Raw genomic sequence first — 15,272 nt, forward strand, 5'->3', positions numbered from 1 at the left:
ACTCACTTATTCCAAGTTAACAGCTTATATTCTAGTCATGCCCTGCCTATTGAGGAAATATTGTACAATAATTTGTACAGTACCTGACATGGACATGTTCATTTAATAGTCATTAAGGTTAACATTCATCAACCCCATGCAAACATTCAGTTGTAAATTTTTATTAATTATCTCAATTTTTATGTCTTTCTTGAGTTTCTGTATTGATATTGTGTTGCGAATCTGTTTTTCATTTCCTTTGTAAAAAAAAAAAAAAAAAAAAAAAAAAAAAAAAAAAAAAAAAAACAGGGGTGCTTAAGGGTCAAAGCTGTATAACTGAGAGGAGACCTCCACATAGCCTTTAAAGGAATGCGGAGAACCGACCAGGGCTTCTGACCTAATGTCCAATCCTCACCTTCTCGTGGTGCACCCTGTTGGGTATCTACTTTGATACTGAACGAACGAGGATGGGCTGGCAATTTGGGATTTAGCCGACCAAATTGTATTCTTATTGGTTAAACCAAAATAAAAAATGATGGTACAACATTACAAAATTTCATGCCGGCTGGGGCGTTGCCCGGTTAAACAAGGCCCCGTTGTTTTCGCCAGGGAACCAGGGCGAACAGCGAAAAGTCAGCTACTGGAACAAATCTGGAAACAAACCCCAACTCAACATCACCAGAGTTAAAGATCGGTACTATCAACATAAGAAGCCTGAATGGCAAAGAAATGGAGCTAGCTGAGGAATTAGATAAGTACCAGATCGACATAATAGGGGTGACTGAAACAAAAAAGACCAAAACTGGTGAGATCTTTCTGAGCAATAAATACAAAATGTTATATTCAGGCAATGACAATCAAGGAAAAGAAGGAGTAGCCATAGTATTCAACACAAAATACGAGGCTAATCTTCTTGAATGGCATTCAGTCTCAAGTAGAGTAATGTGGGCAAATATGAGAATGGGGAACTGGACAATGAGACTTATTTGTGCCTATGGTCCCACAGAAGGTTCTACTAAGGTAGAAGTGGAGGAATTTTTTGAGGCTTTAGAAAAAGCAACTGACACAATGAAAAAGGAAAAGTTGGTCCTTGTTGGGGATCTGAATAGTAGAGTAGGAAATGGTTGTAGGACATACAAAAATATTTTGGGAAAATTTTGGAGAAAAGAGCAAAGCTAATAATAATGGCAAATATCTGTTGGATTTCTGCTCAGGACATGGACTGGTTATTACTAACACCATGTTCCAACATAAAAATGTGCACAAATTCACATGGAGAGAAGAGGCTAGGAATAAGAAAAGTCTCATTGACTATGTTATTGTTGATAGTGATGTTTTCTCCCTGGTGCAGGACACCAGAGTGTACAGAGAATTTGAAATTGGAAGTGATCACTATTTAGTCTTGAGCAGGATAAAATTGAATTTCATATTGAAAAGAATAACATGTAAGAAAGTTTTAAAGCGAATAAAAGTTGAGCAGTTCTCAGATGTGAACTGTAGACTAAAGTACAGAAATATTATTGAAAAGAAAATGAAAGAGTTTGAGAACAGGAATCAAACCTTGGAGATTCAGTGGCAAACTCTGAAGGAAACATTGATTGATTCTGCCAGAGAGGCATGTGGTGAGGTTGTGTGCAAGGATAAAAAAAATCAGAACTCCCTGGTGGACACAGGAAGTTAAAGAGGCAGTGAAGGAAAAGAAGAAAGCATATCAAAAGTTCCTGGCAAATAAGTCAGCTTTTACTCTTACAAAATACAGAGACAAATGTAAGAAAGCTAAACAGTGTGTAAAACTAGCTAAACAAAAGTCATGGGAGGACTTTGGCAAGAATATAGAAAATAAATATCAAGAAGGTGGCAAAATATTCTGGAGGTTGTTGAAGAAGCTTAGGAATGGAGGAAAGAGTGCTGTAAAAGGAATTAGAGATGATAAAGGTGAAATGAAAACAGGAGAAAAAGATATCCTTGAAGTATGGAGTAATTACTTTGAAAAACTGCTAAATGAAACAAGCAGTGATGACAGCACAGTGATAAAAAACACTGACCAGGCATGCAGTCAGGAATACATATCCATACTTGAAGTAGAAAAAGCCATCAAAGGCTTGAAATGTGGAAAGGCAGCAGGAGTAGATGATATTCGACCAGAAATGCTGAAGTATGGTGGTATGAGAGTCTTACAGTGGCTGCACTGCATAGTTCAGAAAGCCTGGACAGAGGGACGAATTCCCGATGATTGGAGTAGAGCTCTCATAGTACCTATATATAAAAAGGGAAATAAAACTGAATGTGAGAATTACAGAGGTATTTCCCTACTGAGTGTTCCTGGCAAGATCTATGCAAGTATACTTGAGAAACGGTTGAGAAGAATTGTGGAAGAAAAGCTTTGCGAAGAACAAGCTGGATTCAGGCCAAATAGAGGCTGTCAGGATCAGATCTTCACTTTACGACAAATAGTCGAGAAAGCATGGGAATATAACGAAGATCTGTATTTAAGTTTTGTCGATTTGGAAAAGGCATATGACAAGGTGCCAAGAGAGAAGCTATTCAATACGCTGCAGTTATATGGTGTCAATGGGGCATTATATCAAGCAATACTTAGTCTTTATTTGAGTTGTGAGTCAGCAGTTAGAATTGAAGGAAGTACAGGAAGATGGTTTAATGTTAAATCTGGTGTGAGACAAGGATGTACATTATCCCCTCTGTTATTCATTATCTATATGGATCACATTATGAAGGAATGTGGTATTAAACCTGATATCAAAATTGGAGATGTTAATGTCAGCTCTTTGCTTTATGCGGATGATGTTATACTTCTAAATAAATCCGCTACAAGTCTGCAAGATTCTCTGACTAAATTGAATAGCTGTTGTAATAGATATGGTATGAAGGTCAGCAATAAAAAGACAAAGAGAATGAAAATAGGCAGAATCATTGAAAATGTCAACTGTGTTGTGAATGGAGAACCTGTGGAACAAGTAAAACATTTCAGCTACTTAGGCACAATTTTTACTGAAGATGGTAAACTAAATATAGAAATAGACAACAGAATCAGCAAAGCTGATATGGTGGGAAGTCAATTGAATAAATTCATATGGAATAAGAAAGAAATTAGTCGGAACACTAAATTAGCTGTATACAAGAATGTGTTCAAACCAATTTTAACTTATGGATCTGAGAGCTGGGTCAGAAGTAAAACACTTGACCAAAGACTAGAGACCGCAGATATGAGAGTCCTGAGAAAGATTAGAGGCGTGAACAGATGGCATCAATGGCAATATCATATTAAAAATGAGGATATTAGGAAAGAACTTGACATTGTCAGCATCCAGGAATGCGTTAGCAGAGCTAATCTCAGATGGTATGGTCACTTAAATAGAATGGGAGAGAAAAGATTAGCAAAACAAGTGTTCTCTGCCAACTTGGCAGGAAAACGACCCAGAGGAAGACCAAGATATAGGTGGATTGATACGGTACAAAGTGCCTTAGACGATAGAAATATAAGATCTGATAATGTTGGAGTCTTGACAAGTAACCGACTGATTTGGAGGAAAATTGTAGATAAGAAATTAGTAATGATGTAATGTTTTCATGTAGTACTGTCATATCCTGTACACCCCTTGAGGGTACATGGCAGGAATTTGATGATGATGAAAAAAAAAACACTAAAGATAATTTTAAAAATAGTGAATTAATTCAAGCAAAAACATGTAAATGTACATTTATTTCATTTTTATTTTGTTCTTGTCTTACGGCCCAGCTGAAGTCAGCCTTAATCCTATTCTTTAAAAAAAAAAGAAATAGAGTGCTAAACTCAAAGGAAATGATATCAGAAAATTACAATTTAAGATGAGATTTTTCTCCTACTTTTGTTTTTAATTTGGGTTTTAGCACTGTCTTACATACTGGTAAATATGAAACTTTCTATATTTGCAACACATTTATTCATTCAATAAATTGTTGATTTAAAATGGCATTTTGGAAAATTGATGAGTATTGTTAGAAAATTTTCTTTGTAAAAAGTTTTGATGACTGAAGAAATTTTTGTTCTTATAGATTTATACCATGTCTCAAATACATTATAGAAAATGCCACAAGTCCAGAACTCCGTATTTTAAGAGGTAAAACAATTGAATGTGTGAGTCTCATAGGGTTAGCCGTTGGAAGGGAAAAGGTAAAGAAAACTTCTAATATATTTAAATATGAGATATGTTTTAACTACTTTCAATCAAAAAGTGGATCGTTGTATATTTTAATTAGATCTAAGAGTGTGGTGTATTTTATTTTTTTAAAACAACAAAATCCACTATAACCACGGTAATTAACTTTAATGAAAGCACATTTATTTTGTTCTGAAAATAGCAGTGCATCATCATCAGTGTGTGGAAACACAATAAGCAAATCAAACAACAGAAATACAAATCGCATATGGCATTCGGTTTACTAATTAAAAAGATTGCCATGTGTTAGAAATTAATATTAATAAATGATGTTTACACAAAATGAGAATCTCCCAAATTTTTCAGAGAGTATTTTGTTGTTTTATAGTTATGCCACAGGAACCTTTAAAGATTATAATTATATATTTTTTGTCTCTGTTTTTATTCATTTTATTTATTTATATTTTGTCAGATTTAGGAACAAGTGATATGAAGGTTGTTTCTAAATTCTGTACACTTTGCATTTTTTCTAGCCAGCAATGCGATGCAATAATTTTATATTTTCATGTCATATGGTAGTGTATTTACTATGCACTATCATAGTAAATTTCTGCAGCACATTTTGTGCCCAGATATTTATAATAGAAAAGACTACATTTTCAGCCAGAGCCTTCGTTTTGCATGATGTGAGGCTGCTTATTTCAACACTTAAATGACCCTTGTATTATGCCAAGATTGCTTAACTGTTGTAAGCAGATGAGTCACTGCATATCTCTCTCTTAAAAAAAAAAAAAAAAAAAAAATTATTGTGGTTCCTATGCAAAAATTTAGCAACCATGGTGCTCCTGATTATGACTAATTATTTTTCAGTTTGGAAAATAATCAGGCACATAACTGTTTCCTTAGCATTGCAGAAGAGACTTCTTTGGTTACAGACAATTCATCGGATGGAAATCATGCCATAAAATTCACTTAAAGTAGATATAAACTCCAAAATTTTAAGATCCAGTGCGATAAAAATATTCATATCTGCTATGTTCCTTAGGATGGCATTAATTCTCTACACCACCCCAAAAAAAAGAAAAAAAGTTTTTATATGCTGATTTGAAGAATCTTAGCTGCAATCATAAAATAAATAACATTCTTTTTTATTCTGTACATTCTTTAGCTGATGAAGTTAAAGCATTTCCAAACAGTATGGCTTCTGCATTACTTCAACCTTGGTATCACTTCTAGGTCTGGCTCCACTGATGAGACCTCAATAAATGTTGAAACTGGTCTGGGCAGTGGTCCTACCGATAATGCTTAGCATTATACTTTTCCATAAGGTTGCCTTAATATTACATTAATTGCCTTAATATTCCATGATGCATTGCATCATGGAATATTAAGGCAATTAATGTGAAGTCATTAGTTTCTATATACAATAGCCCAGTCATGAAGTTACTCTACGTGCAAACTTTATTTGCTTACACTTGAATAAAGGATGAAACCAAGAATATAATTTCTTGGCATCTTTAATTTATATTATAACCAAGTGAAAAAAAAAACTTTCAACATCTATCTCTAATCTAGAGTATTTTAATAAATAAGGTGGGACACTTTTGAGTACTTGTATATAGAAATATGACTTCTGCATTACTTCAACCTTGGTATCATTTCTTGGTCTTGCTCCAACTGATGCGACCTCAATAAAGGTTGAAACCAGTCTGGGCAGTGGCTCTTCCAATAATGTAAGTATAATGCATAGCATTATACTTGTGTGTAAGGATATGTGCATTGCATTATGGGATACTAAGGCAATTAATGTGAAGTCGCCTCGGTATACAATAATATAGTTGTGAAGTTACTTCATGCAGAAACTGTTTGCTTACACTTGGATAAAGGATGAAACCGAGAATATAATTCTTGGCATCTTTAAATTTTAATATAACCAAGTGGAAAAAAAAATCAAATTCTTTTGGTATGTGGCAAATGAAAGGATGACTTTTTCAAGTGCTGATGGAAAAGATGAAATAGTTGAGATAGAGTGATGATTTTGCAAGTGTGTATCGTGTAAATGGAGGTAATGCTGTTCCAGACTTGATATCATCGAATATTAGAACCGAGGTAGATGACCTTTGAAGGAGCTTATGATGTTGCAGAACCTTAATATCATAGTTCTGGCTGTATGATTAAATGGAATATCAGCTAGTGCATTAAGAGATCTGCCAGGTGGCATCGGTGAATAAGTTACTCTAAACTTGTACTTTCCATTTTATCGTTATTATGAGTGTTTTTCATCGAAATTAATCATCAAACGGAAACCTTAACAGTGGGTACTGAGGAGTGGAATACTTCTGCACAACCTGTAAGTACTTATAGTGCATTAAATCAGCTATCTTTCCAATTCTAAATCAGCCATGTGTAAGCTTGTAACCCACTATGCTTACCATATGCAGCAAAGATGGCGGCAACAAAAGCAACAGCAAACAAGAACCCCGTGTCTCGCCAGCACAGTGATGTCGATCGCCACCGACAAGCCCATTACGTGCTGTAGCTGTAAAACTGGTGTCACAGATAGAAAAAAAAAAAAAAAATATTCTGCGAGTTCTGTTGCCACTGGCTGCATTCTTCCTGTGCCAAAATAGACAAATTTGTGCAAAAGCTATTTATTGAACTTAACCAGCCATTTTTCTGTTTGCTGCGCCTCCCTTTGGTAAAAGAACTTCTGAACATAGGTAAATGTGTCGAATATCTCGAACAGCACATCATTACTTTGAAAGAAACTTTTGCCTCCAAATACATGCAGTGGAAGCTAAGCTCGAACAAATTGACGACCAGTGCAATGCAAGCTCACTTTGCCTGCAAATGAACTTTGCAATCTTATCGCATGAATGGTAAACGACTTGATGGAAGCCAAAAACAAAAAAATCAATGCCATTATTATGAATTTTCTGATGGAAAATGGAAAATCATTAAAAGAGGACATCAACAAACTAGCTGAAGAATGCAATGTTGATTCTAAGAATATAGTCAGGTGGCATCGTTTCGGGCCTATAAATAAAAGAAAGGACAGAACGAAATTTCCACGCCTAGTAAAAGTGACTTACAACATGCCGATAAACACATCAAAACTAATAACAATGATCAACAACAAGTTCAAAGACACTTGTCCCCAATCGCGCATACATGCTCAACCAGATTTAACATTTGCACAAAGGGAACAAGGATGCCGGCCTCAAAGACAACTTGAAGAAAAACGTTAAAATGGTGACAACAGTTGGATCATCCACTGCAAATAAGTTAAACTGGTCCAAAAACCAAGTGATGCCACTAACAGCCACCATGGAGGTGGCTGCTAGTGGCATCACTTGGTTTTTGCACATTTCCTAAGCAGTGCCTGCGTAGGAAATGTGTAAGATCCTTGTAGTCAAACATATGACTCACAAAACCCTACATATCCACTTCACCAACATCCGTGGCCTAAACAGTAACCTTAATAGTGTCCACTATTAAGGTTAAAATTTGAGTTTCTGACAGAAACTCAAATTTCACCTCCCCTCCAGTACTATTTATCTCAACCTTCCAAACTACTCACTCTTTAACAACTTTCATCCCAAAGGTGGTGTCTGCACATACATCCGCTCTGACATACCTTGCCAGAGAGCACCCAACCTAGAATCACCTAACTTTTACCTTTTTTGGTTGAAAATATCCCTTCCCCACTCAGTCAAATTCATTTGCTGTCTTTATCGCTCCCCCAATGCAACCAACCACCCTGAATTTAATTTCCTCTTCTTAAAAATTGACTTTCTCCAATCCCACTTTACCAACAGCAAAATTATCCTCCTAGGAAATTTTAATATCCACAAACACCAGCTGGCTTTCCTCCTCCAGTTGTACAGATCTTGCAGGCAGAGATGCTGAAACATTTGCCATCACTAACGACCTTTCATAACTTATTCAGATGCCAACCAGGATACCAGATAACCTGAACCCCTCCCCAAACACTCTAGATCTCTTCCTTACCAATGACACCTCCAAATACACAGTGAAAGTAGTGAGCACCCTAGGTAATTCTAATCACAATCTAGTGCTCATCTCCTCCCCTATGCAACAATGCTTACAAAGACACTCCCATACAAGAGTAGGCTGGCATTATAACAGTGCAACAGCCTTCGCAACTTCTATGCTACATTCGCATAGTTGGACTGTTGCTTCTGGCCTTCCAACCCTAACATATGCATTGAACTTATTACCAAAGTAATCCTCACCGGCATGGAAACATACATTTCATACACTACTCTGAACTGCCATTCCCTAACTAAAACCTGGTTCTCCAACTGTACAGATGAAACACCAGACATACCGTAACCGGCTTAAACGAAGAACCTCATCCACCTTTAGAGCTTATACCGAAGCCCAAAATAGATGCAAAAAAACAATCAATACTTCTAAAACAATAATTAAGGGGATACAAATCCCTTGTTGTTCAACTGCCAGTAAGCAAAACTCTAAGCTCAAGAACTATGAATCTATGAGTTTCATATATATATACCGAAAAACTATCGGCGAATCCAAGTGTAAATGAACACTTGGTAGTACAACACCAAGGCAACTCGAAGCAAAGGTGGAGCAAACTCCCTCACTATCCTTAATATTTTCTCATAATGTTCTCATAATGTAAAAACACAGCTCCTAGGGGATGTAATACTGTAATTACATTATGAGGAGAGGTCGCCACCCAGACCGGTTGCAACCTTTTTTGAGGTCTCATCAGTGAGTGGGTAGACCTGGAAGATAACAAGGTTTAAGTGAAAAGAACTTACATACCTTTGCCATAAAGGTGTGTTTGTATATTATAACATAAATTGAAAGCCAAATGGCAATTTTTCTGTCATCCTTAATAATAATTAAGGGGATACAAATCCCTTGTAGTTTAACTGCCAGTAAGCAAAACTCTAAGCTCGAGAACTACGAATCTATGAGTTTCACACACACACACACACACACATATATATATATACAGGGTGTTCGGGATAAATTTGACATATTTATAATTAATTATATTTTTCCGTAAGTTACATGTATTAACACACACTTCTCTTCATTTAAAAGTTTGGACCCTTCTTCATTCATATACAAGATGTCAGAAAGGATGGATAGCTGGAACCCACCTGAATCATGGAAGAGAATAACTTGTATCATGATGATTCGTGCCCGCCATCAAAATAAGGATATTACGACTGCTGCCCAATGCTCCCTGAATACAGTAAAAACAATCAGGAATGAACTAGAGACTTGCAATGGTGACTACGAGGATGTAGCAAGAAGAAAGATCCCTAGCAGACGATCTGATTGCGTTCGTACAGCAGAATTCCTCGCAAATCTGCAGGAACAGGTGTTGAAGAACCCTGGCATTGGAATTCGGGCTTTGTTCGTGGAGTTGCTAACTGTAGTCAAGCCCTGGATAACAAGGGTAGCCAATGGTAGGCCGTATGTATGGCAGCAGGATTCGGCCCCTTGCCACACCTCTGGGAAAAGTCAAAAATGGTTGTCTGAAAATTTCTACGACTTCACCAGTCCAAATGTTTGGCCTCCAAACTCCCCAGACCTTAACCCCATGGATTATTTTGTATGGGGCGCAGTTGAAAAAGACACCAATCGCACTTCCAGTAATACAAAAGCCCAGTTAATGGATAAAATTAAAACAGTTTTTGCGGCCCTTCCCAGGGAGACTGTAGCATCAGCCTGTTCGAGGTTCCGAAGCAGAATTGAAGCTGTGATCGATGCTAATGGTGGTTATTTTGAGTAAATCTTGTTGATAGTATTGTAATTAACTCTGCCTGTAATGTTTTTTTGTCAATTCATTAAATTTAATAGATACAAAGAAGATTTTCTTTTTCCTTACGAAACTGTCAAATTTATCCCGAACACCCTGTATATATATATATATATATATACCGAAAAACTATCGGCGAATCCAAGTGTATTTGACCACTCGGTAGTACAACATTAAGGCAACTGAAGCAATGGTGGAGCAAGCTCTCTCACTATCCGTGATATTTTCTCATAATGTAAAAACACAGCCCCTAGGGGGATGTAATACTGTAATTACATTATGAGGAGAGGTCACTACCCACACCGTTTTCAACCTTTTTTGTAGGTCTCAATAGTGAGTAGGTAGACCTGGAAGATAACAAGGTTAAGTAAAAAGAACTTACATACCTTTACCATACGAATGCCATAAAGGTGTGTTTGTATATTATAACATAAATTGAAAGCCAAACGGCCATTTTTTTTTTCTGGCACCCTTAATAAAAATTAAGGGGATACAAATCCCTTGTTGTTCATCTGCCAGTAAGCAAAACTCTAAGATCGAGAACTACGAATCTATGAGTTTCATATATATATATATATATATATATATATATATATATATATATATATATATACACATACACACACTTGGATTCGCCGATAATTTTTCAGTATTTATATATGAAACTCATAGATTCGTAGTTCTCGATCTTAGAGTTTTGTTTACTGGCAGTTGAACAACAAGGGATTTGTATCCCCTTAATTATTATTAAGGATGCCAGAAAAATAGCCGTTTGGCTTTCAATTTATGTTACTTCTAAAACAATTCGAAAGAGCAAAATGCAGGAAACTAGCAGCCTGTCCAAATTTCAGCCGAGCCTTTTGGTTTCTTGCCAAAGCAATTGGGTGTAACGTCTGCCCAACATTATTCCCACCCTTATCATACCCAGGTGGCTATATTGCATCATCACCCATAGAAAAAGCCAGTCTTCTGGCTTCATACTCTGCTTCCAATACATGAATAAATGACGATGGTAAATGTCCCCCAACCATTCCAGACACCTAACATACAATGTCCCTATATCCTTTTGCCAGGATGAGATCAGAAAAATGTTGTCCAAATTTGAAACAAAGTCTCCTGGCCCTGATGGCATTCCCCCAATTGTCCTGAAAGTTTGCTCACCAGAACTGACTCCTATCCTATGTCACCTATATATACTCTCTTACTCCACTGGAATCTATCCTATAAACTGGAAATTGGCCTATATTCAACCCATTCCCAAGAAGGGTGATAAGTCACTGCCATCCAACTACTGCCCTATCTCGCTTACTTCAGTCCTGTCTAAAGTAATGGAAAAAATCATCAATTCCCAACTCCTACATTACCTCGAAGACACCAACCTAATAAACGACTACCAGTATGGATTCCATCGCTGTCGATCAATAGATCTGCTCACCCATCTCTGGACAAATGCCATGGAGAAGTTTGGCAAATCTCAAGTGGTTGTACTTGATATCTCCAAAACCTTTGACCTGGTCTAACCCAGGACCTCTGTAGTTGGATTGCCAGCTTTCTGTCTGGACACACATTGTGTGTGATGGTGGATAGCTCCCTATTCTCTCACCATTCAATTAATGCTGGAGTTCTACAAGGTTCTGTCTTCTCACCAATCCTCTTCGTGCTATATATCAGTGACCTACTTCAGTTGATCTCCAACCAATACACAGTTTTGCAGATGACAGCACATTACATTCCTCACTTTCATTCAATAAACCTTACCCTACACAGCTCGCCTCAACCTACAGAACATCAAGCACCACATCCTCAATTCCGATCTCCAAGCCATCCTACAATGAAGGTCGGATAACCTCATCAATTTCAATGCTAATAAAACCCAGTTCTGTCCTATTTCCCATTAAAAAAAAAAAAAAAAATTTCCCCAGTATTCTTTTTGAAAATACCCAAATTTCCAGACAGTTTGAGATCTCTCTTCTTGGAATTACCCTCACATCAAACCTCTCTTGGCATAAACACATCACAACCATTCCATCCTCAGCTTCAAAAAAAACTAGGATTTCTCTTTTGCTCAAGACGTTAGTTCACCCCTGAACAGCTGTTAACATTATACAAATCACAAATCCGCTCAGCTATTGAATACTGCTCCCACATATGGAATGGGGCCCCTAAAAGCTCCCTCAAAATGCTTGGCTCATTAGAGGAGAGTAATTAGACTTATTAATGACCCATCTCTTACCAACTCTCTCCCTCCCCAGCTTTGCACAGACGTTTGGTTTCTGCAGTATGTATATTCTACAAATGCTCATCTAAAATAACATCAATAATTCCTCCACTCAGTACTAAGGAGTAAATTGGAACACATGCAACTGCTGCTCATCATCCCTTCACAGTACACCTATAAACAAACAGAACAAGTTTCTTTTCCTCCTCCTCATTTATCTCTGCCACTGCGGCACTGTTGAACAGTCTCCTGCCTGCTGTGTTTCCAAAGGAATACAATTTACAGTTATTTAAATCAAATATAAACAAGTTCCTCCTTTCCCAGCTACTAAAGGTACTAAAATCTGATTAATCAACCTCTTGTGTATGGGCACAACATTAAAAGAAAAAAGAAAGAATTAGCATTCCTTTGACCAAGCTGTTTAATTTAAGTCTCACTTCTGGGAAAGTGTCTAGGGAGTGGAAGGAGAACAAAATAGTTCCAGTGCATACCGAAGACTTCAAGACAGAGGTAGCAAACTATATCCAATTGTCATCTCAGGAGAGGTGGTTAAGGTACTAGAGAAGTTGGTAAAAGTCGAAATTCAAGACTGGGTGAACAGAAATATGCATTTTAAGGGGCACCATAGTTTTATTAGGGGTAAATTGCCTTAGCAATTTACTTTCTGTGATAAAGTTACTAATAGGCCAAATCTGGACTGCTGCACATAGATATAGTTACCTGGATTCTTTGGTGATGAACTGGTGAGTAGGATTCGGATGCAAGTGACAAAGATTGTTTCAAACCTAACTCCAAAAACTAGTTGATAGGAATTAGAGAGGAGATGTAATAGAAACACATAAGTTATTAAAGGGGTTTTATAGGACTGACACTGATGACTGTTACAATCCAGAAGGAGAGAGAATGAAGGGTTAACCCTGGAAATTGTGTAATAATTTGGTTAACAAGTGTGTTAGGGCTAAATTTTTTGCTTGGTGGGTGGTGAATGGGTGGAATGCATTATAAGAAGTGTTTGTGAGTGCTTTGTTTGTGAATGAGTGTAAGGAGAAGTATGATAGGTATCATACAAATAATGGTTATTGTGTCAGTTTAGCATCTCTCGTTATGAGTCTTCTGTCTCTATGGAAATATTCATATAATAACAGTAGTAATTTCTAGCCTCTAATTCTACATAGTAAACAAAGGAGTGCTCTCTAATTATGAAGATCTTTTGAAAATATCTTCATGGCTGAAAATAAGAATTATTATTTTTACAGCTATTTTTCCTGCTTTCATTTAGGAGGGCCCCTTTTTTAATGTCATTGGCCTTTTACTCAAGCATTCGTACGGCATTGCAGATGTATTTTAGAGACAAATATATGTAGAATAATAGAAGGAAATTCGCACATACCGTTTCTTGGATGTTGTTGCCTTTCTTCTTTCTGCATATTTCTGCTGTTATGGTGTTAACGGGGGGGAGGCAATGTGGAAGAAATTAATTTGTAAAAAACCAGGGTTTTTTATATAATTACATATATTATTTTTAAGGGTGAGCACACACTTTTTTTTTGTAGAGTGGGAAAGAGATGAAAAAGAGAGCTGAAAAAAAAAAAATATATATATATATATATATATATATATATATTTTTTTTTTAAAATAGATTTAATGACTTAAACTGAGGTAACTTATAAAGTTTTAATGAGAATAATACAACTAGTTTCGGCTTATAACAGCCTTCATCAGATATTCATTAAAGGAAGAGAATAGTAATAAACATTGAAGCATCTAAAAAAACTGAAAATTACAGGTAAAAATTGCATAATTGAAAACAAAAAACGTTGTATTTTAAGTTGTTCTAACTGGCGCGCTACTGTTTATTGCGTATATGCATGCAGGCTCTCGTGAATGCCAAAATTGAATAACTGCAGTATAGGCTATCTGGCATGTTATAACTCAAATTGCTGTTTAAGTGTTCAGGATTCAGGATGATTTCCCTGGATTCCACAATTTATCCCAGCAAACGGAGTGACTTTGTAGATTATCATTAGGATTGTTTGAGAAAAGAACATGACTGGACAACGCAGTTGCACGTGATCTTTTATAGGAGATGTCTCTCTTATGCTCCTCGATACGTTGTTCAATAGATTTGTTGGTTTGTCCAAAATAAGGGATATTGCAATCGCACCATAATTTATATACACCTGGATATTTTAGGTTGTGATGAATAGGTTTTGGATGGCTGATAAGAGAACGGATTTTTGGAAGTGTGGTGAAGAACATCCTGATGTTGTATTTTTTGAGGACCTTAGCCAATTTGTTAGAGATTGTGCTAATGTATGGGATGGAGATGCTACCTTTAAAATTATTATTAGTTTCTGTGGTTCACTGTTTAGAAGGATCCAGAAGAAATTTCTTAATCGTTTTTTTCGGAGTATCCATTTTGTTTAAAGATAAGAGAGAGGTGATTTATTTCTTTTTGGAGTTCATCTGGTTCATTCAAAAGAGAGTGTGCTCTGTGTCCTAAGGTACGTAGGCTGTTCAATATGTAATAAGACTAATTTTACTGTCGCAAAACCACTCATCACAATATTAATTTCTTTGGAATAAAGAAATGTTGCTGTCTGTATTAACAAAAGAGGTTGATAGATGGCGTATACGGGCCGATGTGCCAGAGTGTCACGTAACTGAACGCAAGCTTGTTTCGGTGCGCGCCTACGAGCGATTAAATTTTGTGTGCGTTTGCAAAAATCAGCATCGGACAAGCTTAAGAAGTTGTCGCCTTCTTGTTCCAGTCTTTCTTTCCATTCTGTGCACACATCCACTCGATGCTACGTTTGCTCCAGTGTCAAGAGTTTGGGAATCCATCGGGCGCAAACATGTTTCAGTACCAAATGAGTGAACATGTCCGACAGAAATATTCAGGACAACATGCAGCTGCCGTACTGTAATTCTGTGATCCTCCTTGATGATAATCACTGCTGTGTTGATCATTGTCTCTGTGATGGACATTGAAGATCTTCCACGTTCAAGATCTTCCACATTTTGCCTTCCTTCCTTAAAAGTTTTATGCCAGCGAAAAACACTTGCCCTCGACATTGCTTCATCATGGAAAGC

General features: G+C 36.8%; 1 protein-coding gene across 1 annotated transcript in view; it reads left to right on the top strand.

The window, feature by feature from the left end:
- The window catches only part of Karybeta3 (karyopherin beta 3), a 348,737-nt gene that overhangs the window by 173,498 nt on the left and 159,967 nt on the right, over positions 1 to 15,272 (top strand). The window contains exon 15 of the mRNA XM_090396827.1: positions 4,033 to 4,150. Within this exon, the coding sequence (XP_090252953.1) occupies positions 4,033 to 4,150 (118 nt within the window). The remainder of the gene's footprint in view (positions 1 to 4,032; positions 4,151 to 15,272) is intronic.

This window comes from Typopeltis vanoorti, chromosome 8 (assembly GCF_054136105.1).
Source record: "Typopeltis vanoorti isolate ZY-2024b chromosome 8, IOZ_Tvanoo_1.0, whole genome shotgun sequence".
Classification (NCBI taxonomy): Eukaryota; Metazoa; Arthropoda; class Arachnida; order Uropygi; family Thelyphonidae; genus Typopeltis; species Typopeltis vanoorti.